General features: G+C 48.4%; 1 protein-coding gene, 1 long non-coding RNA gene and 1 pseudogene across 2 annotated transcripts; 2 read left to right on the forward strand and 1 right to left on the reverse strand.

Annotated features, from left to right (window-relative positions):
• Positions 1 to 1,636: 1,636 nt before the first annotated feature.
• On the reverse strand, positions 1,637 to 10,003 carry SLC31A2 (solute carrier family 31 member 2). The gene is made up of 4 exons (XM_025888149.2): positions 9,915 to 10,003; positions 6,317 to 6,383; positions 4,035 to 4,221; positions 1,637 to 3,034 (listed from the first exon to the last, which is right to left on the reverse strand). The coding sequence occupies exons 2-4, from the start codon at positions 6,381 to 6,383 to the stop codon at positions 2,866 to 2,868; spliced, it is 423 nt and encodes a 140-aa protein (XP_025743934.1). The 5' UTR covers positions 9,915 to 10,003; the 3' UTR covers positions 1,637 to 2,865.
• LOC112836440 (uncharacterized) lies at positions 6,378 to 8,457 on the forward strand. The gene is made up of 2 exons (XR_003211478.2): positions 6,378 to 7,377; positions 8,275 to 8,457. It is a non-coding gene; the product is annotated as an uncharacterized lncRNA (long non-coding RNA).
• Positions 10,004 to 16,819: 6,816 nt separating the features above from the next.
• Positions 16,820 to 17,377, forward strand: LOC112836438 (chromobox protein homolog 3 pseudogene; annotated as a pseudogene).
• Positions 17,378 to 26,227: the final 8,850 nt, after the last annotated feature.

The raw sequence follows: 26,227 nt of genomic DNA on the forward strand, positions 1-26,227 counted from the left end.
ATTCAAATCCTGGCCAGCCTATTTGTCCACCATGTGGCATCCATCACTGGGCTGGGGGAAGAGGGGCAGTGGTGCTTGTCAAAATCCAGGCTCCCGGGCCTCAGGCCGGATCTCCTGAAAGAGAATCTCAGCCCTGTTGGGGTAAAACACACAGCATGGGCTTTTCAGCGCCCACTGTCTGCGTTCACAGCCTCGTGGCACTGGGTGCCGTGTGGCCTTGGCCAGTTACCCTGTGAGCCTCGTGCTCATCTGCGCTGATGAGCAGACTCGGGGCAGGCCGCCTGGTGCTGCAGCCCAGCTCTGCCGCCCCTGAGCTGGGTGACCGCTGATGAGCAGACTCGGGGCAGGCCGCCTGGTGCTGCAGCCCAGCTCGGCCGCCCCTGAGCTGGCGACTTTAACTTCTCTGTGCCTCAGCTTCCTCTTGTCTAACACAAGGACAAAGAGTTTGTACCTGGTTGTGAGGGTTAAATAAGTTCATATTGTGAAGTGCTTAGAACACCGCCTGGCACATAAAAAGCACGAGATAGATGTTAAATTTAAAAAAAAACTTCGGGTAGAAAAAGTACCACCTTTTGTGACTTGGCCGTGAAGAATGTTGAAACGCTTAGTCTAACCAGCTTCTTTAGAGCGCACACATTTTTTTTTAATTTTTTTATTGTTATGTTAATCACCATATATTACATCATTTGTTCTGGTGTAGTGTTCCATGATTCATTGTTTGTTCATAACACCCAGTGCTCCATGCAGAATGTGCCCTCTTTAATACCCATCACCAGGCGAACCCATCCCCCTACCCTCCTCCCCTCTAGAACCCTCAGTTTGTTTTTCAGAGTCCATCATCTCTCCTGGTTCGTCTCCCCCTCTGACTTACTCCCCTTCATTCTTCCTCTCCTGCTATCTTCTTCTTTTTCTTTTTTCTTAAAATATGTTGCGTTATTTGTTTCAGAAGTACAGATCTGTGATTCAACAGTCTTACACAATTCACAGGAGCGCACACATTTTTTTAAAAGCCCTCACCACATGTATTACCACTGTATCAAACCAGAGAGGTTGCCGATCACCCATGGAAGTGCTCATGTCAGCAGTGCCCCAGGGGAGGGAGCCTTAGCTGATCAGGATGTATAACTGGGTACGTGAGGCTCCAGCAACAAGAATGTGCTAGAGAAACCTCACCCACCTCGTGCCACGGAGCAGCCTTCCAATTTGCTGCTTCGGTGGGGAGGTTGCACTGGTCAGTACTGAAAGGGTCACCTACTTTCTGTTACAGTTCTCACTGCAAATTAAAAAGTGGTTTTGATGTATTTTTGCTGCCACCCTCAGGGAGAGAAGGTGCCTTGCAGTCCACGTGGCAGCTAGTTGTTTTTCTCACAGCGGGCAGCACCCAGTCGGGACTCGGTGTGTGAATGTGAGAACGACTCCCAGCGAGGCTAGGCTGTGGGGTGTCTGCCTCAGGGCACAGTGTTTCAGGGCTGGCTACCCTGAGCACGGAGTTGTCTTCCTAGCAGATGGACAGACTCCGTCCTTGGACCGCCCTACGGCCAGCACTACCAGCTGCATTTGCCCCCTCAGCTCCTGCAGTGGCTACAAGGGTGGCATGTGCTTGCTGTTTGAGCAGAAACACAAGAATGGTCACAGATTGTTTAAAAATAATATTTATTAAAACGCCTATTTCTTTTTTAATTCCCAAAGCTTAAGACCGTCTTTCATCTAGCCCGTGAGGTACTTGAGCATAGACATTCCACTATCCAGCCGCGATGTTCCCTCCCTGGGTCTCGTGTTTGCTTCTCTGTCAAGTGAACTATCTGAAGAGTCCCATCTAACTCTACGGGTAATGCTTTGGTTTGACTGCTTACTGCGTCCTCAGTCGACACTCCCCGTGGCTTACCCAGTATTTTCAGTGAATGAACCGTGTCTCCCCACCAGATGAGATGGGTGAGCAGTAGGTAAGAACTAGAGAATACGAAATACTGGATATCCAACAATTCTCTGTTCTGCATAAAAGGAGGAGCAGGATAAAAGGGAGCACTGGGGTCCTGAAAAGCACCCCAGGCCCCTCTAGACTGCCTTCCTCTGCAGGCAGTGCTGTGTGATGGGAGCAGCTCACCATCCAGAGGATAGGTCAGGGGCCTTGAGAACAGTCCCGCCCCTCGGCCGTGACTCTGCCGTCATGCCCCACAAGAAAGAGAAACAGTTCCCAGCAGACGCAGCTATCCAGCAGGAATCCGATGAAGTCATTTTGCTAAAAATTCTGTATTCATGTGCAAAATTGCGAACCAGGGGTCCACTGGGAAAAATGAAAAATCTTAGTTTGTCACCGTGATCCACAGAACAGACCATCTTTATGTGTCCCAGAGGCAGAAAGGTGAGAAAAAGGAGCCAGCTCGGTCTCCGTCCCTCAAAGACAGAAGAGGTCGGGAACTCTGAAGGTGCTCCTCTCTGTAAGGCACAAATCACGAGGGCAGAAGGTATGCAGCTTTCGTGCTCTTTGTCACCCAGAACCCATCTCCCCGCCTTGAAGATCTTTGGAAATTCTTAATTTTGAGTCAGAGATAAGTCATCATGGGCTCAACAACCCTGCCCCCAGGTTCTGGTCTCTCCATTCTCCCTCAGGTCACAGCAGCTTTACTAAGGCACAAAAAGCTCATGTCCAGGCCCGGTGCAGGCTGGCTGAGGACAGAGGTAGCTGCAGGGGCCTCTGAACTCCAGGCAGCAAGTGCTGGCTTCAGCAGGACGTCTCCAGGAGCTGGGACTGAGGGGAGCCAAACAGCCATAAGAAGAAACAGGAGACACGGGCTGGAAGTTCAATGTCTGCAAGAGGGGGCCCCAGGTCTCTCCAGCCCCCAGTGCCTGCATAGCCCTCACCAGCTAAACCATGCTGAGAAGCGGGTAGGCTAGATAGTAGCCCACAGCAGAGCCGAGGATCACACCAAAGAAGATCCACGTGTTATACGACATGACAGCCAGCATCATGAAGTAGCCTATGACCACCTGAATGACATGGATTAGAGACTGGCCAAAGTGACAGAAAAACCACCTAGATGAAAAGGAGAGTCAAGTTAATGGTGGTAATGAGCTGGTGTCATGAATTAGAGCAGCTGAGTTACAGGACCAGCTTATTTATAATTTGTGTGCTTGACCCAGAAGAGATTTCTTTCTAAAGAGATATATGAGAAACCATTGATAGGGGACAGGGCCTGTATAAGGAGCCTTGGGCAATCATGTCTCTACTATATTCAGCTCTGAGCTTCCTGGCATCCAAGGCAAAAAGGGAAAATGAGATATGTATTCTGTCATGTCTGATAAAGGATAATACAAAATCATCAGTAAGGCACGTATGTTTTTCTTTCTGAATCTGCTGTGGGAGGCAGTATTACAATGGAAAGATCAGCTCCTAGCTCTGCCACTTACTGTGGCTTAGCACAAATATCTTAACCTCTCTGAACTTAAATTTCCTCATCAGTAAAGGAGGAATAAGGATACCTCCCTTGCAGGCTGGTTGTGAACAGCAGAAACACCCGCGTAAGGAGCAGGCAGGCTCGGGAAGCACAGCTGGAGCTGGAGAGAGGGCAGATGTGGGACCCCACGCGGCTGCCTTACCAGACTGGGGTGGGAGGGAGGGAAGAGGGAGCGCCCCTGCCAAGATTGGTCCACTGCTGACAAGCAATCCTTACTATTTGTGTAGGGACAGCTGCAGATTCTATCCTGGGTTTGGAAGCCTTAGTGACCTAGGAAAGGCTGCTGAGATTTGGAGGAGGACTGGGTGGACACCCCTGTTGCGGGACTGAGGCCTGCATCAGAGTTCTGAAGATCTGAGCCTCCCGAGTGGCTGTTTGTAGGGCTCTGGCCTAGGCACCAGGAGACCTGGGCTCTAGCTCACCTCACTACTTACTCACTGTAAGCACTTTGGCAAGTCCTGGTCCTCCCTTGGGCCTCAGTTTGCTTTCTGTGAAGTGGGGCCAATGCCCTCTGGGCCCAGCCTCTCTCTCAGGGTCAATGTGAGCACGTTGCCCTTCCCCACACACCGTGCCTGTTACCTGAGGCGGGTTCTGCTGACCGGGGGTGGGTCTGAGCTGGAAGAATCCTGGTCTGTCTCCTCAGTGAGCTGGCTGGTGGGGATGGACATGCCCACTGTGGCCTGGTAGAGCAGCTTGGCTTTGCCAACCTTGATGCTTTCATACAACACAGCCAGGAGCAGGACCACCAGCACTGAAAGGGCCATGCCTGTCAAACAAAGCTGAGTTGCAGAGACCTGGCCAAGTAAGCACTGATCCCCTTCTGGCAGCTTCCCTCAGGACCCGGGAAGGTGGCAGCAGAGCGCCTCCACCAGTCCCTCTGAATCCATTCCATCTCCCTCTCTTTTCTTCCCCACCCTCCTTGGGCTCAGAACTTCACTGTCTCTTTCCCTTTCCGGCTCTTGGGATGGATGGCCTATTTTGGGGTATGGCTTTGAGATCAGGAAGAGAAACCAGGTCTGGAAGAGCCAGGGGCCGAGGCTGAAGAGGTCACATACCCCTGCCCCCAGCGGCTCCCCCCCACCCAGGCGGCACAAGTCTCTGTCATGACTTCTTGTTAAGGGAAGGGCATGTACAGCAAGGTCCTGAGTAGGAGTATGTATAGGCAAAGTCTGGAAGGAGGGAGATACTGCAAAGGAGTCATAATTACCTCAGCAGACTAGGATATAAAAGATTTTTACTTTCTTCTCACCTAATTTTCCAAAGTTTCTACTGTGTATATGCTTTTATAATAGTGGAAAACACCACTAAGTTATTGTACAGAAAACATGAAGTGCTTAGGAGAGCTGCTGTAAAATTAGCAGCTAATTGCTACTTCTGTTTTACAAGACAAGGAGGGCTACTAAATGGGCCAGCTATAGTTATTTTATTGGGCTCCCAGGAGGAAATCATCTACAAAAGATAGAAGGTGATATTTTAAAATATAAAATGACATGTAATTACATGCACGTGGTATGAATTCAACAGGGACCAAAGGACATACAGTGAAAGGTAAGTCTTCTTCCCAGCCCAGTCCCTAAAACCCCAGTCCTCTCCCCAGAACCTTTTCCTATACAGCTCTCCAGGGATACCCTGTGCCTGTGGGCCTCGACCTGTGCATGTTCTTCCGCATCTGACGTCATCCAAGTACACCTCGTACAGAGGTTCCCCTCCGTTCACACAGATCTGCCTTATTTCTGAGGCTTCACAGTATCTGTGATACAGTCTGTTGTCCAAGGATGGCCACCCATCCCACATGTTCTTCTTAGAGTGTCAACACCCCTGCCATCAAGTGGTGGAGTCCATGTCCCCTCCCTTTTAGGCTGAGAAGACCTTTGTGACTTCCTCACCGCGCAAGGTGCAAGCGAGGCTCTGTGACTTCCAAGGCTAGGTCTTAAAAATCCCGTGTACTTCCACCTTGTTCTCTTGACACACTCACTCCTGGAACCCAGCTGCCCTGCCACAGGGGAAGCCCGGGCCACAGGAGACGCCACACGTAGTTATTCAGCTGGTAACTCCCGCCCCCCGCCCCCCACCCCCGTGACAACCAGCAGCAGCCAGGAGACACAAGCGTGGGGAAGCCTTCAGGAGGACTCCAGTTCCAGCCACTGTCTGATTGCACCTGCATGAGAGGCTGTGAGTGGGGACTGCTTAGCTGAGCCCAGTCAACTCGGAACCTCGAGAAGGAATACTACAATGACTGGGCTTACGGGGGTGGTAGGGGGTGGTAACCCGCTGTAGGGATGACCGAGCTTTATTTCATCAGCATCTGCAGGGCTGGGCACTTGGGCCATTTTTCCGCCCACTTTTAAGATAGTTATTTAAGTTGAAAAAGAACTATATCATGAATTTGGGCCCAGCTCTGCCTTTTCAAGTCAAAGCAACACCATTCTCTTGCAAACTGGTGTCTCATTTGAGGTCTAGCCGGTAGCAGCTGTTCTGGGCTTCTGAGCTGGTGCTGTATATGGCAGGAGGTAGGTGCTAGGAGGCCACAAGAGGCCTCGATCTAGTTCTGGCTCACTACTTACCCTCTATGTGGCCCTCTTCGCCTCTTTGGGCTTCAGTTCCTTCTCGTGTCATAGAGGCAAAAACTGTATACTGGCCTCTCTCTGGGCCTTGTGACGATCAGTGAAATATGGAGCCTTTTGTGATGTGAAAGGCAGTGCTTGGAATTATAAATGCATAGTTCCTGCTCAGTGTTTATGTAAGAGGAGTCAGGCTCACTTAAATGTCCCCAGAGTCCAACAGTGAAGGGAACCCAGGCTCTCCACTTCCCAGAGCTACAAGGCTTTCCAAGCTATAAGCCTAGGCTTCCCAATTCTTACCTGCAGGACTGTGGACACTCCAGAAATCAAACAGAAGCACCACCTCATTGGAGAAGATGAAATGCATCTGAAAGAGAAGGGAATTTGCATTTCAGGGGGCTTAAGGCAGTAAACGTCATGGTCCCTAATGCTCTCCAGCAGCCACCGCTAAAGGCCTAGAGGAACGAGGTCACTGGTCTTAAGGGCTGGAAGGGCCACTAGTGGTCATCAGGACCAACTGAGGCCAGACAGGGTAGGGACTTACCCAAGGTCCCACAGTGGGTCAGTAGCAGAGCTATAATTGAGCTGGCCCTATTCGAGATGGACGTGAGGTATAGGGGGTACCACACAGGTCAGTGTTCTCAGGTCATGCTGAGATGTCCCCTCTGTGCCCTCCAAACCCAATGGGGAAGGACTAGACTGAGAACTGACTGCCTCTCTTTCCCTGGGGTCCTAGTCATTCTGCCCTGGCCATGTGTATCATGGAGGGGCCAGGGGCAGCTGTCTCCACTCTACTCCACATCTGTGCGCTCACTCACTAAACATTTGCTGACCCCCTTCTGTGCCCAGCATTCTGGACAAAGGTTAACGTCTCTGCCCTTGATGAGCTCCCAGCCTTACAGAAAGAACAAAGGTAGATGCACTGACCGTGCCGCACCCATCTGAATGCCCTTCTCAAAAAGCGCCTTGCCCGGCCTGTGTTTGGGGTGGCATCAATGGCTTTTTGTGCATTATCTCATTTCACAACCGTCTTCTATGTGACAGGGACAATTAGGCCCATCATAGAGAAAGGAAAACTGGGGAAACTAGGCTCAGAAGGGTCACTTGCTGAAGGTCAAAGAGCTAGTAAGTTGGCAGAGCTGGGATTCAAAGCCGGGTCGAGCTGGATGCCAAAGCGCTGTGCATTCCAGGATACCATGCTGCCTCTTGCTCACCAAGGAAAGACAAGAAGAGGAAGAGAGCCGGGTAGCAATCCTCAATACCCACACCAGGCTTAATGACTGTGTTTGGCAAGATTAAAGCCGGAGGGATCAACATTAGTTCACCGTCTCAGGGAAAGGAAGGTCTCCTCCCATCACTGGGTAAGTAGAACCTTGGTCAGCAGCAGCAACTCTTCTCCAGCTAAGGAGATCCTGGGCGAGCGGGATCGGGTGATAGAAGCCTTTGCCTTCTAAGACAGGTATTAGAATCCCCAAGTGTCAGAGCTAGAGTGTCCTTAGGAATTTTTTTTTATTGTGATATAATTGACATGTAACTTTATATTAATTTCGAGTATACAACAGGATTCGATATTTGTATATATTGTGAAATGATCACCAGTTAAGACTGGTTAATATCCAATACCACACAAAGTCACAAAGTTTTTTCTTGTGATGAGAACTTTTAAGACCTACTCTCTCAGCAACTCTCAAACATACAATACAGTAGTATTAACTATAGTCACCAGGGCAGCACATCCCCAGGACACATTAGTTTTCTCAGAGGCTTTTGGTCCCCTGGCTTTCAGCTTTTTTCTTTTTCTTTTTTTCCTTGGCCAGGGATCACCAGCAAATAAAATCTTCCTTGTAACTCCAGCATATAAAACCAGGGCTCTGAGTGAAGAGGGGAGAGCAGTCCAAACTCCGCTGGAACTCAGTGTGAAAAACACTGGTCTAGTCCAACTTGGCCCCTCTCTAACCCCATCTCATTCCCAGATGGGGAAAATGAGTCCCAACAGGAGAGGGATTTGCCCAAGATCTCATAAGAAAATGGAAACCTACGCAGTCATTTAAAAATCATGTGGAAGAATTCTAAAATAAAAATAGATTCTTACTCCCCCAATGTGAGGGGGGGGGGTGTACTTGTTTAACGTAAAAGCTGAAACAGTACCAAAAAGAAAGCAGAAATCATTTTGAGTCCTACTATCCAGAAACATCCCTTGTTAAGATTTCAAAAAGCCTTTTTTTTTTTTTTAACATATAATGTATTATTTGTTTCAGAGGTACAGGTCTGATGGACAGGGGAAAGCAAGCACAAATCATCCTGTGAAACTCCGTTGACACTGGAGTTATGCTCATTCAGCTTCAGCAGAAGCCTCGAGCACCATCTCTGCAGTGGGGAAGGTGGCGGGTGTTGCACCATGCCCCTTCTCTGAGTTCACCTAATAAAGCAGTTGGCATGACTGGAATGTCCCCCAACGGCTAGTTAATCAGAGAAGTTCCCTAACTGGCTTCCTTCTGTCATCCTTGGGCCTGGGCCAGCTGTCTCGGGGACCTCAAAACAGCTTCTGCTGTAGACTTGAACACCCACAAAGCAATCCAAGTAATTCAGCTGAGAAACACTGACTTTGGTTTTGCTAGGGGTGCAGATGCTGGAGATAGACAGATGAGACAAGTCCTCGGCCCTCGAGGAGTTAACCGTTTGCTGGGGGGAGAGGGAAGGGAACATTACAACAGGGTGAATGTGGTGAGTGAGAGGAGGCACAGGGAAGGAAGCCCCCGGGGAGACACCTAACCCGGCCAGGAAGGCAGATGGCTAGGACATCTTCCCAAGCAGGAGGATCAGGAGGTGGCCAGAGGAAGACGGACAGTCTAGTATGTTCCAAGCTGGAAGCGCCCAGACAGTAGTTCTACCTGACCGGGGAGCGAGGAGTCCAGGAAGGATAAAGGCTCACCCACCCTTGCCTTTTTGCTGGAGAAAAAGATTCAAATCAGCACACCCTGACTTGGGGTGCCCTTTTCAATGAAAGGGCCCTGTGGTCAGATACGTAAGAGGCAGCGCCCTACTCTTGTTTCCTCACTTAGGCAGAATCTCAGCCTCCAGCCCCTGAGTCTACCTTATCCTCGCCTTCTTCAGGGCCCCACCCTGGGCAGGGAGGGGCTGCGGTGAAGAAGAGAGCAATCGGGGACTTGTTTTCTTCTTTATGTTCGAATCTAAGGTTACTTACACTTTGAGAAGAGCTCTCTCATTTATAAACCCAAGAGTTCTGGGGGAGGTTAAGGGCCCTGTCCTGCAATGCCTGGCTCAGGAACTTCTCACAAGCTCTTCCCATCTGTTTCCCCTTTTAGAGGGCTAGCAGCAGGTGGGGGTGGCCGTTTGACTAAATGACCAGTATTGGCTTCCTGTATCTTAAATTCTATGATATTCACGGAATGAAGAAAATTATGATTTCTTCAAAGACCAAAGAGTCTTGCAAGCTATCATTCTCTCCACCCAGATGAATTCTGCCTAAAAAACCAGTTTGTCTGAAATGCTACTTCCTACCCAAATGTAGGGAGGATGGAAAGCAGCTGGACCTGGGGTGCTCTTCCCCCCCCCCCCCCCCCCGAGACTCACCCCACCAGCTCGCCAGGACAGGGAGCCGGCCCTCGGTGTGTGAAGGGCACGGGGACTTCCCTCCTGACGGGGGCCTCTCGGAATCTCCCCCAAGTCCCTGCGCCCGGGGCAGGGGACCTCCGGTCAAGACTGTCTTCACCCACCGCGCCCCCGCTGCTCTTCGGGCCGGACTAACTCCCAGCAGGAGGCACGAATAAGAGAAAACCCCACAGCTAAGCCACCGCCGGCTCCGCCTCCCGCGTCCCCTCAACCCTGCTCCCGTCCACCCTCTCCGCGTGGCCGCTGACGGTGGCGCCGGGACTACCGCTGCCAGTCGCTCGGGACTCCTCGCTCCGAGGCCGTCTCGCCGCCGCCGCCGCCGCCGCCGCCGCCGCCGCCGCCGCCGCCGCCGCCGCCGCAGCAATCGCGATCCGGGCCGGGAGGTCACATGGTCGGGGCGAGGCGGGCGCGCGGGCGCCCGGGAGTTGTAGTCCCCGCGTGTGGCCTCAGGCGGCCTGTGGCGCACCCACCCCTACCCAGCCAGCGGCGCGCCAGCCCGAGTCGCAAGCACAGCGCGGGCGACCACCTGCGCTCCGTTTGGCCCCTTACCTTGTTTTGCACTTGACTTGTCTTTGCAACTATCATTACAGTTTGTTGCTCTTCTAACAAACCCAGCGAAGATTAACATGTTGAGTGAAAAATTGTCAAGTCCATTCTATGGACAAATAGCAATAAATTAGGAGTAAATTAAATTATGCCCCCGGGCTTTAGTGTAGCCATTCTTTTTCTATCTTTCCCAGTCTGATAAGCAAAAAGCAACACACAGTTTTAATTTTAACTTGTATTTCTTTGATTGCGAGGGTGGTAAACTTTTTTCTTACTGGTATCTTGGTTAGTGTGTTGACTCTCCATTTCACCCATCCAGTTTTGGTGGCTGGAGGGGGAGACGTTTCTGGTGGATGAGTGACCTTTAACAGTATTTCATTTTTAAATATACTTAGGAACACTTTGCCAGTCCCCCTGTGGGAAAGGGGAATCCTCAGGGAAACCTTACCAGAAACAGTAGTAGGGGACTTGAGCCTGGAGTATGACCTCAGTTCAAATCCTGAGTCAGCCAAGTACTGGCGATGGGACCTCAGGCAAATGGTTTTACGTTTCTGAGCCTCAGTTTCCTAGCCAATCAGATGAAAATAACAGAATCTATGTCATAGGGGTATTGTGAGGCTTAAATGAAGACCCGTATGTTAAATTTTCAGCACTGCACGGGGCAGTGGGACCTTGCTCAATAAATGATGGGCCTTGTCATCACCAGCACAAATGCTTCTGGACCGGAAACAGATTGCAAAAGGTCAAGACACTTGCTTAGGGTCACACAGCTTCTAAGAGCTTCAATTTGAAGGATAGTGGGGGTTAGAGGGAAGTCAGGGATGGGGGCAGCCTCGGGGAGAGAATATGGGACCGAGACCATGATGAGGTCTGGGAGGGAGGCCTGCGGTGGGGGAGGCACTAGCCCATGGAGGAGGCAATTGGGAGAAGGGCTTATGGATATTCTTGAAGCATCTGGGCCCCAAGAGCTTGGGAGGGATTTGGTGATTTAGGTGGAATCATCTGGGGAAGTAGTAATAAGACTTGACCTTCACACAAGCAGGCTCTCATGCACCCGCTTACCCCCCATCTCCATCCCCCTATAGAAGGATTGATAACACAGCTTTATTCATTTGACTGTTTTTGTTGGCTTTGTCACAATCTGATGAACTTCACACTTAGTTCTAACTTCCTCATGTGTGTTATGCTTATCACACTTTAGTCCTGAAGTTCTAAAGTGCCCCTTTTCTTTCCGAGGCACCAGAGACTCCCCTCCTCTGGCCCCCAGGCAGAGAATTTGGTGCCAACCACAGAATCCCAGTTCACAAGATCACACCAGAGTGGGCCAAGCCTCAGTCCATGGCAAGATTCTTTCCGGGTTCTTTGTTTTGACAATCCCCTCCTCCTGAGAAACAACAAAGAGCCCACGCTTTTCTTTCCAGCACACACCTAGAGCCCCTAGACAGAATCCTCAGTCAGGAAAGACCATGCTGCCTTGGGGGTCACAGAGATCTGCAAGGGGCCCTTTAACTTAGGCACTCAGGTCAGCCGTGGTCAGTTGGTAGAGGGGAAGTCTAACCGGTCATTTCTCCTTCCAACACTCAATAGAGGAACTTGAAGTCTCATAAAAAAACCTGCATGCGTAAAATGTTATTCCTGCAGAATATCTGACCTTGGTGTGCAGATAAGGCTGTGTGACCCCAAGAATGCCACCATCTCTCTCTGGGCCCCACCGAGGGGTGGAATGGATGACCTCTAACTGACCCTTCACATGCTGATGATCTGCGGTTATAAATGAGCTTGAGGTTGGAAGCCTCACTTTATGGCTAGGATTTTTTATTTTCTCCAGTAGGCTCCACACCCAACGTAGGGCTCAAACTCACAGCCCCGAGGTCAAGCAATGCATGCTGTAGCGACTGAGCCAGCCCGGCACCCCGATAGCTAGGGCTTTTGTTTGTTTTCCGTGTTGCTCCATTCAGCTAGCCTCCTCTGTTCTCTCACGAACCTTCTGTTATTTTATGTTTATGCTGTGAGCAGCATTACATACCTGCTGTGTGGGACACGGGGAGAGTCCACATATTCAAGGCTGGTCAGTGTGTGTGTGTGTGTGTGTGTGTGTGTGTGTGTGTGTGTGTGTATTTACGTAGTGGACTTTGTGTTGGTGAGACTGGAGAAAGCAGGATCCAGGCCATGCACAAGCTGAAGGCCATGTTTAAAGTCAGGAATTTATTCAGAGACAAAGGAGACCCAGCAAAGGGTTTTGCACTTATGCTTTTCTCCCTGCATTTCCCCCTTGTCACTCTCTTGGTGAGGCCTGCCCTGACCACCCTATTTAAAACTGCCATCCCTCTCGCATTCCCTTTCCTGCTTGCTCTGCTCTAGGTCCCCATAGTAATTTTCACTTTGTGACATGCTATTTAATTTGCTTATTCCTTACTCCTTTCTCTCCACTCAAAAAGATCCAGGGGAACAGGGATTTCTGTATTTTTGTTCAGGAAGGCAGCCCCGGTTCCTAAAATAGTTCATGTCACAAAGCAGACTGTTAATAAATATTTATTGAATGCATGAATCCCAACAGGTTCATGGTTTGTACTTCATCACTTCAGAGGAAGGAAGTGGTAGAAACCCAAGCAGCCTGTGAGACATGACAGTTTTGTTTCTCATGAGAGTTTGGGCGGCTTTGGGGGCAGCTTTTGGCAGAAGTGAGAAAATAATTTATGGAGAAGTGCAAGCAAAAGCAGGGCTGCCCTCCCCGCACCCACTGAATCCCTCCACCTAGAAGAGGGAGTGAGAACTGAAGGCCCAGAGCAAGGGGCCTCTGGGTCCGCTTTTGGCCGACCCAACAAGAACGGCAGCTCGGTGGGGCTCAGCTGGTCATACCGAGGTACAGAAGTGCCTCCACCGTCAGGACAGGCCTGGAGGGAGGGAGGAATGGGGGGTGACAGATAATGGGTATGGGGTTCCTTTTGAGTGGCAAAAACACTCTGAAAATGGATAGTGGTGGTGGTTGCACAACTCTGTGACTATACTAAAATTTTATACCTTATAAGGATTATGTCTCAAGAAAGTTGTTATTTTTTTTGAAAGATTTATTTATTTATTTGAGAGAGTGAGAGAGCAGGGGGAGAGAATCCTCAAGCGGGGCTCAATCCCACGACCCTGAGATCATGACCTGAGCTGAAGGCAGACGCCTAATCGACTGAGCCACCCAGGCGCCCCTGTTATTTATTTTTTTTAAGGCAGTGTTATATATTAGGTCTCTCACTTTCAGGGCTCGGAGAGACTAAATATAAAAAACAAAACAACCCTGAAGGATCTGAGGCCACCATGTTGTGAGGAAGCCCAGGCCACATGGAGAGGCTACACATAAATGCTCTGGTTGGTGGCCCCCTGATCTCGCAGCTGTCAGCCGGCATCCCATGAGTGAAGCCACCTTGGAGCTCCAGCCCAGTCAAGCCTTCAGATGACTATGGCTTCAGCAGACCCCTTAGTGAAATTGCATGAGGGACTCCAAGCAAGAACTGTCCAGCCAAGTTCTGTCCTACAAGATCTTGGACAAAATAAAATGGTGGTTTTAAATTTGGGGGATAATCTGTTAAGTATTAATAGAGCACAGGGACACCTAATAATCCAGCTGATTTCTTCTTCATCTCTTGAATTCAGTTAGTGGAGGTGAGGTGAAACCAGGGGTGGGGAGTGTCCTTAACATTTGCTTTCTCTGAAAGTTTTTTTTTTTAAAGTAACCATTTATTTATGAAGGTGTCTTGCCACCACACAGGCTTTGAGACAGCTCACAGGCAGTCGAGAAAAGACAGAAAATAAGTGAGAGAAAAATTCACCATGATCAGGGGACAAAAGCAATAAAGTTCCCCAGAAGAGCCCACAAGGGGAGTGACATTAGCACTGAGCACATAGAGAGAATGCTCACCACTTGGCAGCTGTGACAGGGTTGTGGTGTAGGCTTCCAGGCCCTGCCCGGGGCCTCTCCAGCAAGGACTCTAGGGGTGCATCAGGGAACATGCGAGGAGAAGCCACACGTGGGCAGTTATGCCCTGTCTTCAACCCTGGGGCTCTGCCCCTTTTGGAGGTTGTGAACTTTGACTCTGGGCCTGGTTGTTCTGAAGACTGTTGGTCCGAGCCCAGGTTCCTCCCTGCCTGAGACATGTCTGCTCGGGCTCTGTCACCACTAGGACTCTGAGATTTTTCTTTGCTCCCGAACTTGACCCTGCTCATCCTGGGTCATTGAGCACGCAGGGGGCAGCTCCTGGGGGTTCCTGTAGCCTGCTTCCAGGTTCTCAGGGAGCCAGCACGAGGCTGACGCTCTTTCTCCCTGCTGGGGCATTTCTCATGCTGCATCCCCAGGGCTCTGCTCCCCCACATTCCAGTAGAGATCCCCAAGGAATGCAGGGTGCACTTCAGTGCCTCTCCATTCATCCCCTTCTGGTGGATCTAAAGCTGCTGGGATGAAGGAGGGCATGGGCCAGCCAGCCTACCACGAAGGGTAGATTCGTTTCCTAGGGCTGCTATTAAAAATTACCACAAATTTGGTTGCTTAAAACAACACACATTGATTCTCTCACGGTTGGGAGTCAGAAGTCTGAAACTAGTTTCACTGGGATGAAATTAAGGTATCACTCCTTCCCAAGCGTCTAGGGGAGAGTCCTTTCCTTGTCCTTCCCAGCCTCTAGTGCTCTTGCGTCCCTTGCCTTGGAGGAACCTTCCTTCATCTTCAAAGGCTGGAGGGTTGCAACTTCAAATCTCTCTTCAAATCTCACCTTGCCTTCACTCTTCTGTGTCCAGTCTCCTGCTTACCTCTAAAGGACAGTTTGCAATTACATTTAGGGTCCATCCAGACAATCCAGGGTAATCTCCCCATCGCAAGATCCTTGATTCAATACGGTGTGCAAGTCTCCTTTGCCAGATAAGCTAACATTCACAGGGGCCAGGAATTACGACCTGGATATTTTTTAGGGCCATCATTCAGCCTATCGTAGGGAACATCGACATTTATAACTCTCCTGCTGTCTAGAAGGGCCTTTAGCCAACCCAGAGCAAGCAACAGGACGACAGACAGACGAGAAAGAAAAGACTGGTATGTTTGGGCATCATTGGGAAGGGCAGTTCTGTGCTGACCCCTTCATTCTCAAAGCCAGGGTCGAGGAGGGGAACACTGCCAAGAATTCTCAGGCACAGGCTCCTTGCTCTGCTCGACTTCACAGGGACTCTGACCTGAGTCGTCCTGACAGCCTCCTCCCATGCCTGCCGTGAGGCTGTCCATTCCAGCTGCCAAGGACTCCCAGGCCTGGGACCTCTGCCTCCTGCAGGAAGCTATGGGCTTTGAGAACTTTCCATCAGAGCTGCATGGAGCTTGGAGGACCAGCCCCTCAGACTGTCCTACAAGTGTAGGATCCAAAGGTATAAAAAATAGAGCTGTCTACATCCCACTCAGTAGAAGACAGCAGATTCACAAAATGCTTTTTTAAAAAAATTGTGGCAAAATAGACAACATAAAATTTGCCACTTTAACCATTTTTCAGTGTTAAGCACTTTCACGTTGTTATGCAACCTATCTCCAGAACTTTCCATCTTGCAAAACTGAAACTCTACCTTTTAAACAACAGCTTCCTGTTCCTCCCTGCCTCCCCCCCCCCCCCCCCCCCCCCCCCCCCCCCCCTCCCCGGGGCCCCCCTTGTACTTGCTGTTTCTATGAGTTTAATTACTCCTGATACATCATATAAGTAGAATCACACAATATCTTTCTTTTTGTGACTGGCTTATTTCACTTGGCATAATGTTCTCAAGGTTCATCCATGTTGGAGCGCATGTCAGGATTTCCTTCCATTTTAAGGCTAAATAACATTCCATTGTATGTATGTACCACATTTTGTTTATCTATTCATCTTGTCCATGGACTTGGGTTGTTTCCACCTCTTGGCTATTGTGAACAATGCTGCTTTGAATGTGGCTATACACACACAAATGCTTTCTAACAGATTTTATTTATTTTGACAGCAAGAGAGAGCACAAGCAGGGGGAGTGGGAGAGGGAGAAGCAGACTCCTTGATGAACAGGAAGCCCGATGCGGGACTTGATCCCAAGACCCTAGGATCATGACTTGATCCAAAGGCAGACACTTAACTGACTGAGCCACCCAGCTACCCACAAAAGCTTTTTTAAAAGTGAATGCTTTATCAAGAGACTTGACCCTGCACTGTCAGTTCTTACGGAAAGAGTCAACTAACCCCATCTCTCTTTCCCTGTGGAGGGCCCGTGCTGGGTGCAGCATCCTGAATGTGTCCCTGAAAATCTCAACTTAGCTCCTTGGATGTGGCTGGAGTTTGAGGCACGCAGGGCCAGAGACGCTGCAGACCCGGGACCCGGAGCAGCTCGGTGGCAGTGAATAATAGCTCTTCAAGTCTGCAATAAAAAATGGCCTCCAATGGGGCGCCTGGGTGGCTCAGTCGTTAAGCGTCTGCCTTCGGCTCAGGTCATTATCCTAGGGTCCTGGGATCGAGCCCCGCATCGGGCTCCCTGCTCAGCGGGAAGCCTGCTTCTCCCTCTCCCACTCCCCCTGCTTGTGCTCTCTCTCTCGCTGTGTCTCTCTCTGTCAAATAAATAAATAAAATCTTAAAAAATATTTAAAAAATGGCCTCCAATAAAACTACATTGCAAAAAATGGGAAAGAAACAAAATGGAAAGAGTAAAAATGTAGAAGAGGCAGAGCCTGAAGAATTTGTGGTGGTAAAAGTACTGGACCGACGTGTAGTGAATGGGAAGGTGGAGTATTTCCTGAAGTGGAAGGGATTTACAGATGCTGACAATACTTGGGAACCTGAAGAAAATTTAGATTGTCCAGAGTTAATTGAAGCATTTCTCAATTCTCAAAAAGCTGGTAAAGAAAAAGATGGTACAAAAAGAAAATCTTTATCTGACAGTGAATCTGATGATAGCAACTCAAAGAAGAAAAGAGATGCTGCTGATAAACCAAGAGGCTTTGCCAGAGGCCTTGATCCTGAATGAATAATTGGTGCCATGGACAGCAGTGGAGAATTAATGTTTCTCATGAAATGGAAAGATTCAGATGAGGCAGACTTGGTGCTGGCAAAAGAGGCAAATATGAAGTGTCCTCAGATTGTAATTGCTTTTTATGAAGAGAGACTAACTTGGCATTCTTGTCCAGAAGATGAAGCTCAATAATTGTTTGCATTGCTTTATATATATTTATATATATGATATATATATATAAATATATATAAATATATATAAATATCTGGGTCTTTGTTTTTTGATTTATTAGTGTGAAGAAATAACATTCTAATGAAAATCAAGTTTGATATGTTTGTTTTGAAGTAGTATTGGGTGAGTTGTTGGGTTTTTTTGCATCTATAGCACTGGTTACTTTGAACAAATAAAAGCTTTCTGTAGTTGCTTCCTTTAGCAGAAAAAAATATTTGAGACCATGGCATATTATCCCCCTGCATTAGAGAACACATTTTCTAAATGTTGGGGGAAATCTTCATAGTCGTTACTCAGTCAGAATTTGTGTTTAACTCCTATATGCCTAAGGACCATTCTGGATTTTTTGTTTATTTAGGGGGTTTTTGTGTGTATACTTAAAATACATACATAAATGGTTTTTGTTTTTTTAACATTCACCAAAACAAAAACAGCATTTATAACCATGGATAAGCCCGTGTTTCCGGGATGCTATCATTTTCAGCAACTTAAGAAATAAATCACTTAAAGTTAAACTGAAGTTTTTCCTAAACGCTTAACCTTTCAAATTTTTAAATTGGACAATTTAAAAGCAGCCATATCAGAATCCATATCCATATCTACAGTCATATAAATGCAAGTTCATTTGCAAGATCCCTGAAAGGAAAATTTTATCACCACCAACAACCTCCCCACCCAAATGACAAAACTAGACAAGTCCTGGTGTGTTTTAATTAGGTAAGCAAAACTTAGTTAAATGGACATTTAAAAGTTCCTTCTAGTGAACCATTCCTTTTCAAAAGAAGCTGAAATCTCTGTGGTGTATTGACTAAAAGGTCATGATTCATGGAATGTCTAAGATTTTGTTCATGGAAACCTAATCATAATCAGATGGTTAGAGATGTTGGCAATTTAGCACCTGCCAGAATAAATGGGTGGACAGACTTTTATAATCCAAATTCTTAACCTGCATGTATTTTCTTTACCCCAACTCGTTCCTGACATGTAGGTTCAGTCTTCTCAGTATTTGAGTTACTGGTTCAGCAGAAACCAGGAAAAACAATAACTTTGTAGTCAGAATGTTATCCAACTGTATATTGTTTACTTTATTGTAAATACTGGTAACAGTGGTCAATAAATAGTTTCATATTCAAAAAAGAAAATCTCAACTTAATCCTGACTGCACATTATTTCCTAATCTTAAGGGAAGATTAGGCAAAGCAAGCTTTCAGCGTGTTAGAGAAATTTTCCTCTACAGCCGGTTTTCTCCCCTTGGTAAAAAAAGGAAAAAAAAAAAAAGAAAGAAAAACCTGATTTTCATCCCCAGTAACCTTAAAACAAGTCAGACAGCAACATCTTGTTAATCTCCAATTGGTTATCTACTATGTATATTTGGGCCCTTAATGGATTGTCAATCAAATGATCACTTGATACTGGAGGAAGGACCCAACTGGAAAAACCATTCGGATTTGTTTACCTTATCTCTGGTAGTATAATAAAGTATTCATTTGAAACAGTTGAAATTCCTGACATCGAATCACTTTTAACTGCCTAGATTACAATTTCACACAAGTCAACCAATAATGGAGCCAATTGCTTGTATCTGGTGGGGAAGGGAGCCAGACAAACCTTTTGGCTTTGACTCCGTTGCCTTGGGAGAGACCAAACTGGTTCTGTTCTGATAGAGTAAAAGTTGTTTTTTTGCCTGGGGGAAGAGGGTGGGGGGTAGGAGTAGGAGGTACTGCGTTAAGCATCTGCCTTTGGCTCAGGTCATGATTCTAGGGTCCTGGGATCGAGCCCTGAATCAGGCTCCCTGCTTGGTGGGAGGCCTGCTTCTCCCTCTCCCACTCCCCCTGATTGTGTTCCTTCTCTTGCTGTCTCTCTCTCTCTGTCAAATAAATGAATAAAATCTTAAAAAAAAAGTCCAGCTCTGGTCCCAGTCTGAGGCACCAGTGGTTAAATTATGCATACCCATCAGCAAATGTCTTTGAGGAGCGCCTGGGTGGCTCAGTCAGTTAAGCATCTGACTCTTGATTTCAGCTCAGGTCATGATCTCAGAGTCATGAGATCCAGCCCCACGTCTGTTTGGCAGGGAGTCTGCTTGCAATTCTCTCTCCCTCCCTCTGCCCCTCCCCACCTCATGCACACACTCTCTCTAAAATAAATAAATAAATCTAAAAAAGAAAACAGGAAATGTCTTTGAGACATAGCTCTATCCCTTCGGTTCTCTCTGGATAGGGAAGGCGAGACCCCAGTAGCGCATCAGCGTCCCAGGAGGAACCCCTTCATACTACATCCGTCTGAGCAGCCTGCATCCTAAGAGGCAACATGCCCAGACTTCAACTCTGCAGCTGCTGATCAGGGCTTAGGAGGATGGACAACTAATGCCATTTCTATCTTCCTTTGGTTGATATTCCCCACATACAAACTCTTCGTTTTTTAAGGGATTAACATTAAGGAATGCTTAATTTAGCCAAACAAAAAATGTATATAAATTTGGCAGTAAATAGTTGAAGCCCCCAGTGACTCAGAGGCAAATCCAAGGAATCAGATAAGCAGGTGATACTTTATTCCCTCAACAAAGACACCTTGCCCGGTTTGGGCCTCAGATATTGCAGACAAAGAACCACATGGAGATTTGTAAGTCAGGGAGGGTTTTTTTTTTTTTTTTTTTTTTTTTTGCTGTGAGTACTCAGAGGTCCGGGGTGCTCTGTCCCAAACATGCCCTCATTGCGGATGAGGGGTCACCTGTATGTGGATGGGGAGTGGACGTGTGTATGGAGAGTGTGTGGGTAACTGTGCATGTGTGTTTGGAGGATTTGTGATTCTGTGCTTGTGAGTCAGAATGAGGGGGCGAGTGTGAGTTTGCGCGAGCTAGCATGTGAGCTGAGATGCGGGTCAGTGCTGGAGTGGTGTATGCCTGTGTGGGGACACGGGTGTAGGTCTATGCGAGTGTAGCACTTCCGGTGAAGGGGGAAAGGGGAAGGGGTGCCGGCTCACTGTGGGCCGTGAGACACCCCCTGGGATGTCCACGTGGGTCACAAATGCTGCAGAGTCAATGGGCAATCCCTTACTTGGCAAACCCCAGGGCTGCCACTGCCCCCCACCCGAGCCAGGGTTGATTTACTACTCGCTTTCCTAGCCCCAGGGCTCATCTGTCCGGGTCCTACTCTCATACAGCTCGTGAAATTCTCCTCCCATTTCTTGTTGCCCTGAGACACACTCCTCTGCAGACCATCTCCATCTGCAGGTCCCTGCCTGGTTTGCAGAGGGGCAGACGAAGCTGTCACCTTCCAGAAAGCTGCCTACACATGTTTCTTTCTTTTTTTTTTTTTTTTAAGATTTTATTCCTTTGAGAGACAGATACAGAAAGAGAGAGAGAGCATGAGCAGGGGGAGAGGCAGAGGGAGAGGGAGAAGCAGGCTCCTGCTGAGCAGGGAGCCTGATGCGGGGCTTGATCCCAGGACCCTGGGATCATGACCTGAGCCGAAGGCAGACGCTCAACAACTGAGCCACCCAGGCGCCCCCCCTACACATGTTTCTGTATAAATGGACCGAGCACAAGCACTGGGTAGAGGGGGGACCTCGTCTGTCTCTCTAGTCACTGAGAGGTGGCCGTTTCCAGAAAACTGTCATCCCAGATCTCTAGTCAATTCCAAGGAGCAAGGATACAGGTCTTTTTCCTTCAGAGAGATAAACAGCAGTGGACACCCCCCCCCTTCACCCTGGACTGAGCCTCAGGAGGCCTGACTCCAAACTGTGCTGTCTATTGCCCTCAAAAATCAGGAAAGTGGGGTGCCTAGGTGGCTCAGTCAGTTAAGCGTCTGCCTTCGGCTCGGGTGATGATCTCAGGGTCCTGGGATCGAGCCCCACATCAGGCTTCCTGCTCAGCAGGGAGTCTGCTTCTCCCTCTCCCTCTGCCCCTCTCTCCACTTGTGCTCTCTCTCTCAAATAAATAAATAAAATCTTAAAAAAAAAAACAACTCAGGAAAGTCATTTCCCTCTGGGCCTCTGGAGAGGAAAAAAGATAATCTGTAGCACAGAATCTGTAAATTTCCTTCTTTGGTCAAGTTGTTAGCACACACAGTATCATAATGATCTGTCAACTTGTCTGTCTCCCCAGCTCGAATGTTGCTACAGACTGTATTCCCTTCTCCACCCCACACAACTCATATGTTGAAGCACTAACTCCCAGTGCCATGGTGTTTGGAGGTGGGGCCTTTGGGAGAGAATTAGGTTTAAACGGGGTTATGAGGGTGAAGCCCCAGGATGGGATTAGTGTCCTTATAAAAGGAAGACCAGGGCTCTAGCTCTCTCTGCGCTGTGAGGACACAGACAGAAGGCAGCCAACTGCAAATCAGGAAGTGGGCTCTCACCGGGACCAGAATCTGCAGGCACCTTGATCTTGGACTCCCCCGACGCCTCCAAAACTGCTAGAATAGACATCTGTTGTTTAAGCCACCCAGTCTATGGTATTCTTTTATAGCAGCCTGAGCTGAGTAATACAAACGTGGGGTTTTCTCCTGAATTTCCAGGGCCTGTCCGAGGTCCTGGCATATATAAAGGATGATAGTAACAGCGGTGGTATCTAGCAGTCATTGAGACTTTACTGTGTCCCCGATTCGATGGTGACCTTTCCACATGGACCATCTTTTCTAATCAGCACAATAACCAATGGCATGAATGTCATGCTGATCCCCATCTTTTTAGAGAGGCCATGTAGCTTGCTTGGGGCACACAGCTGGTCAGGGACAGACCCCAAGCAGTCTGATTCCAGAGGCCCCCTCTTAGGGGCAAACAAAATGGTCTTCCTTAGGGGGCCTGTCAAGGGGCTCAGTAAGAGAGGATTAATTATTGCTGGAGTGAAATAAGCTGTTCCCTGCAATTAAATTTCCTCCTTTTCTTGGCCTGTCAAATCTGTTTTCAGGGCTTGGTTTCCCTGACACCACACTGTCTTGTGGATACTTCTTCTTCTTCTTCTGCTGCTGCTGCTGCTGCTTCTTCTTCTTCTTCTTCTTCTTCTTCTTCTTCTTCTTCTTTTTAACAATATTTGGTGCTTTTTCCTCATTCTTGCCTTAGTGGTTATTGGTTTACTTCCTATCTGCTGTTATGGGCTCCTCCAAGATAGACCTGTGTCTTGCTTGCTTCTGTCCCAATCCACTATCTCTAGACGTTTCCAGGAGTGTGGTTAGGTGCTCACACAATGCCAGATTGACTGAATAACTAAAGGCCAAGGATCACTTCTTTTTTTTTTTTTTTTTAAAGATTTTATTTATTTATTTGACAGAGAGAGAGAGTTAGCGAGAGCAGGAACACAAGCAGGGGGAGTGGGAGAGGGAGAAGCAGGCTTCCCGCCGAGCAAGGAGCCCGATGCGGGGCTCGATCCCAGGACCCTGGGATCACGACCTGAGCCGAAGGCAGACGCTTAACGACCGAGCCACCCAGGCAGCCCCCAAGGATCACTTCTGAAAATGTTCCCAAAGTGACCATAAAATCAATACGTATAAAACCACTGATCTATAGAACCATATATGCAGAAGAGAATGTGTGAGTAGAATTATGGGGAAACACTTTTTCCTAAAGTGACTCTCACACTTCCCTCAATTTTGACTTTTAAAAATGATGCACAACTTAACAAGTTATTATTAATGTCTTCACTTAATGGGGCATACGCTTACACTTGGGTGAATTTTGACCAATATGTACAACTGTAAAACCATCACCCCAAACAAGATAGAAACGCTTCCATCATCCTAAAAAGTTACCTCGTGTCACCTTCTAGCTAATTCTTTCCATCACTTCCTTCTTGCCTTCTACAATTGCTCTGATTTTTATCATAGTTTATTTTGTCTGTCCTAGAATGTCATCTAAATAGAATCACATAGTGAATGGCCTTTTGTGTCTGGCTCCTTTTGGTAAACCTAAGGTCTCTGAGATTCATCCCTCTCATTGTCTACAGTTCTTTTTTTTTTTTTTCATTGCTGAGTAGTGTTCCACTGTGTGGACGTATTATTTCCTGTCAATCTATATTCGGGTTGTACGTGAAGTCTCATGTACAAGTAATTTTGTGGACATACGCTCTCATTTTTCTTAGGTACATACCTAGGAGTGGACTAGTTGTGTCAGGCTATTTTCTTTCATACCCAGAGGTCCTTTGTAATTGTTAGAAAAAAAATTTTTTTTCCCAGAAATGAGACCACTGAAATGGCACGTCATTGTCCTAGGGCCTGGGGATTTCCTGGAGCACAAATGCTTTGTGTTCCTCTAACTGGGTATGTTGACACACTCTCCCCCAACACACTAGGCAGTATGTTCGGGGCTCAGAGCACGCATAGAAAAAAGAGAACAATGGAAGAGCATGACCACCCAGAGTTGGGTGAAGCTTCTCTGCGCATTTAGGGTGTGAGCCGAGCAATGGCAGACGCTGACATCACTTGGTGGGTGCGGCCCTTCGGAGGAGCGGCTTGGACAGGACTCAGCAGGAAGTCCGACCGTAGTTCTTGTGAAGACAGGCATTCTTTGCCCCCTGCACAGGGTTGCTGGGAGGGTGGGCTAGGCTAGAATCGGCCCGAGTCTGACCTCGGGAAACCGTGAGGCGCTGTGCAGTGTGAGAGGGCACCAGGAGGAGACAGAGATTGTTTTGTGCTCTGATGATGGCACTTATTGCCACAAGGACTCAGCTGCCCCTCTTTCAGGGGACTTCCGGCTAGGGCAGACATACAGGGACAATAACTCTTTGTGAGCTGCCAGCTGGACCCGGATGTCCCTCCCCATGGCATTCATCTCTGCGGGGGGGCGGGGGGGGACTGTCAGGCTCTTTATTCCTTTACACCTGCAAGAGAACCCTTCCCCAAATCACATCCACCTCCGCACCCGCCACACGATATGCTTTCTTTTTTCTTTTTTTTTTTAAGATTTTATTTATTTATTTGACAGAGAGAGACACAGCGAGAGAGGGAACACAAGCAGTGGGAGCGGGAGAGGGAGAAGCAGGCTTCCCGCCGAGCAGGGAGCCCGATGCGGGGCTCGATCCCAGGACCCTGGGATCATGACCCGAGCTGAAGGCAGATGCTTAACGACTGAGCCACCCAGACGCCCCACGATATGCTTTCAACTCTATCGCTGGTCTTTATCACCCACCTTGTTCTATGCCCACTTCTGCGGATGACAGAAGGGTAATATTTTTTGAAAAGTCTGTTTGGGGTAGTTCTAGCCAAAGACGTCACGGGTAAATCTTAAATGGAGATGAAGGCCAGTGCAGACAGCTACATATTAATAGCTGTATTTAATGAGAACTTGCCTCTAAGTGGTCCCAAGCACCCTGTAAGCTAGGCACTATTCTCATCCTTAGTTTATAGAAGGGGAAACTGAGGCACAGTTTATTTATTTAATTTTATTTTTATTTATTTACTTTTAAAGATTTACTTATTTAGAGAGGGGGGCGGGGGGAGAGGCAACAGGAGAGAGAATCTGAAGCAGACTCCACACTGAGCACAGAGACCCACGCGGGGCTTGACCTCACGACACAGAGATCACCACCTGGGCTGAACCCAAGAGTCAGCCAATCAACTGACTGAGGCACCCAGGTGCCCCTGAGGCACAGTTTAAAGAGAGGAACACAGGCTTAGTAGTCTTGGAACCTGAGGCCACTACCACAGCTACCGCCTGGTCCCATCATTTGTCTCCTTATCAGTGAAGTGACAGTGAGGACTTATCCTCCTTTAATCTCTCACGTCTTTTCCAGCACTAACATCCTGTGAGCCCGTGTCTGACTCTGGATGAATCCTGCAGTGTCCCTGAAACTGTTTACTCCTCTGTGAAATGGGGAGAACCATCACCCCGGGACTGGTCTTCCCCACAGGGCTGTGTGACAGCATCCTGTGAAGAGCTGAGACTCTACGTGTGTGTCTCTCTTGCCCCTCAAGGCTCCTGAGCTCCTAGGAAATGGTGGGAGCCTGTGACCAGCAAGAAATGAGGCCCTCCCTTACAGTTCGCCCATTCACTTCATTGGGAGAGGACAGAAGAAACAACAGAGATTATGGGACATTTGGGCCTGACAGTGTCTTGAGGTCGTCTTGTTAAATATTTTCCATCTGATAGAGGAGAAAATGGATGCCAGCAAGGGTAGTGCTTTCTTCAAGGACCGCTAGAGAGCAAGGGAAGAGCTGGGGCTGCAGCCCTGGCTCACCGATTCCAGATCAGTTCTTCTGCAGACATCAAGAGGCTCGGCGAGCAGAAGAGAATGCGGCATCACTTCCTCGGCCCGGTTCCCTGCCTGGGTTTGATTCCCGTTTAGCTACATTTGAAGTGATTAATCGTCACCTGTAGCCGGTCCTGAAAGGAGACGCTGTTTTAATGGGTGTTGGCCACTGGGTGGCGCTGGTGTTCGCTTTCATCCGCGCTAGGGAGAAGTCTGACCCAGGGGGGCCGCAGCTAGGTAACTGATTACCCCCGTCCTTGCCTCACCCTAGGCCCCAGCAGAAGACTTTTTGCAAAGAACTGCAGCTTGGCCCAGACACGGACTTCCTGGAGCGCGGTAGGTGATCTCTCCCCACGGGCAGTGGGGCACTGGGGCAGATCAGATGAGCCAGATGATGGGTTAGAGGTGGCACCTGGAGTCCAAGGCCCCCGCAGTCCTGTCGGGCTTCCAGATTACACAAGAAAAGGTGCTATTTTATGGTGCCCTGGGGAAACTTCTGCAGAACTTTACAAAGGAGTTTGGATACCCAAGCAGATGTTAATCAAAGCTTTAAGAAAAGGCAGATTATACACCTGTGACCCATTTCTTAAGAAAAAAAAAATGAAACCAAACATTTGAAAAGAAGCCCAGGGCTAAAT

This window comes from Callorhinus ursinus, unplaced genomic scaffold (genome assembly GCF_003265705.2).
Source record: "Callorhinus ursinus isolate GAN/ISIS: 27379988/994484 unplaced genomic scaffold, GSC_fseal_2.0 scaffold24, whole genome shotgun sequence".
Lineage (NCBI taxonomy): Eukaryota > Metazoa > Chordata > Mammalia > Carnivora > Otariidae > Callorhinus > Callorhinus ursinus.

Bases quoted from the DNA above. Each gene is read 5' to 3' on its own strand.
- SLC31A2 (XM_025888149.2), bottom strand. From the start codon at position 6,383: ATGCATTTCATCTTCTCCAATGAGGTGGTGCTTCTGTTTGATTTCTGG. The intron at 4,222-6,316 runs GTAAGAATTGGG...TTTGTTTGACAG, and splicing joins GAGTGTCCACAGTCCTGCAG to GCATGGCCCTTTCAGTGCTG. The intron at 3,035-4,034 runs GTAACAGGCACG...CTTTTCATCTAG, and splicing joins GTCAGCAGAACCCGCCTCAG to GTGGTTTTTCTGTCACTTTG.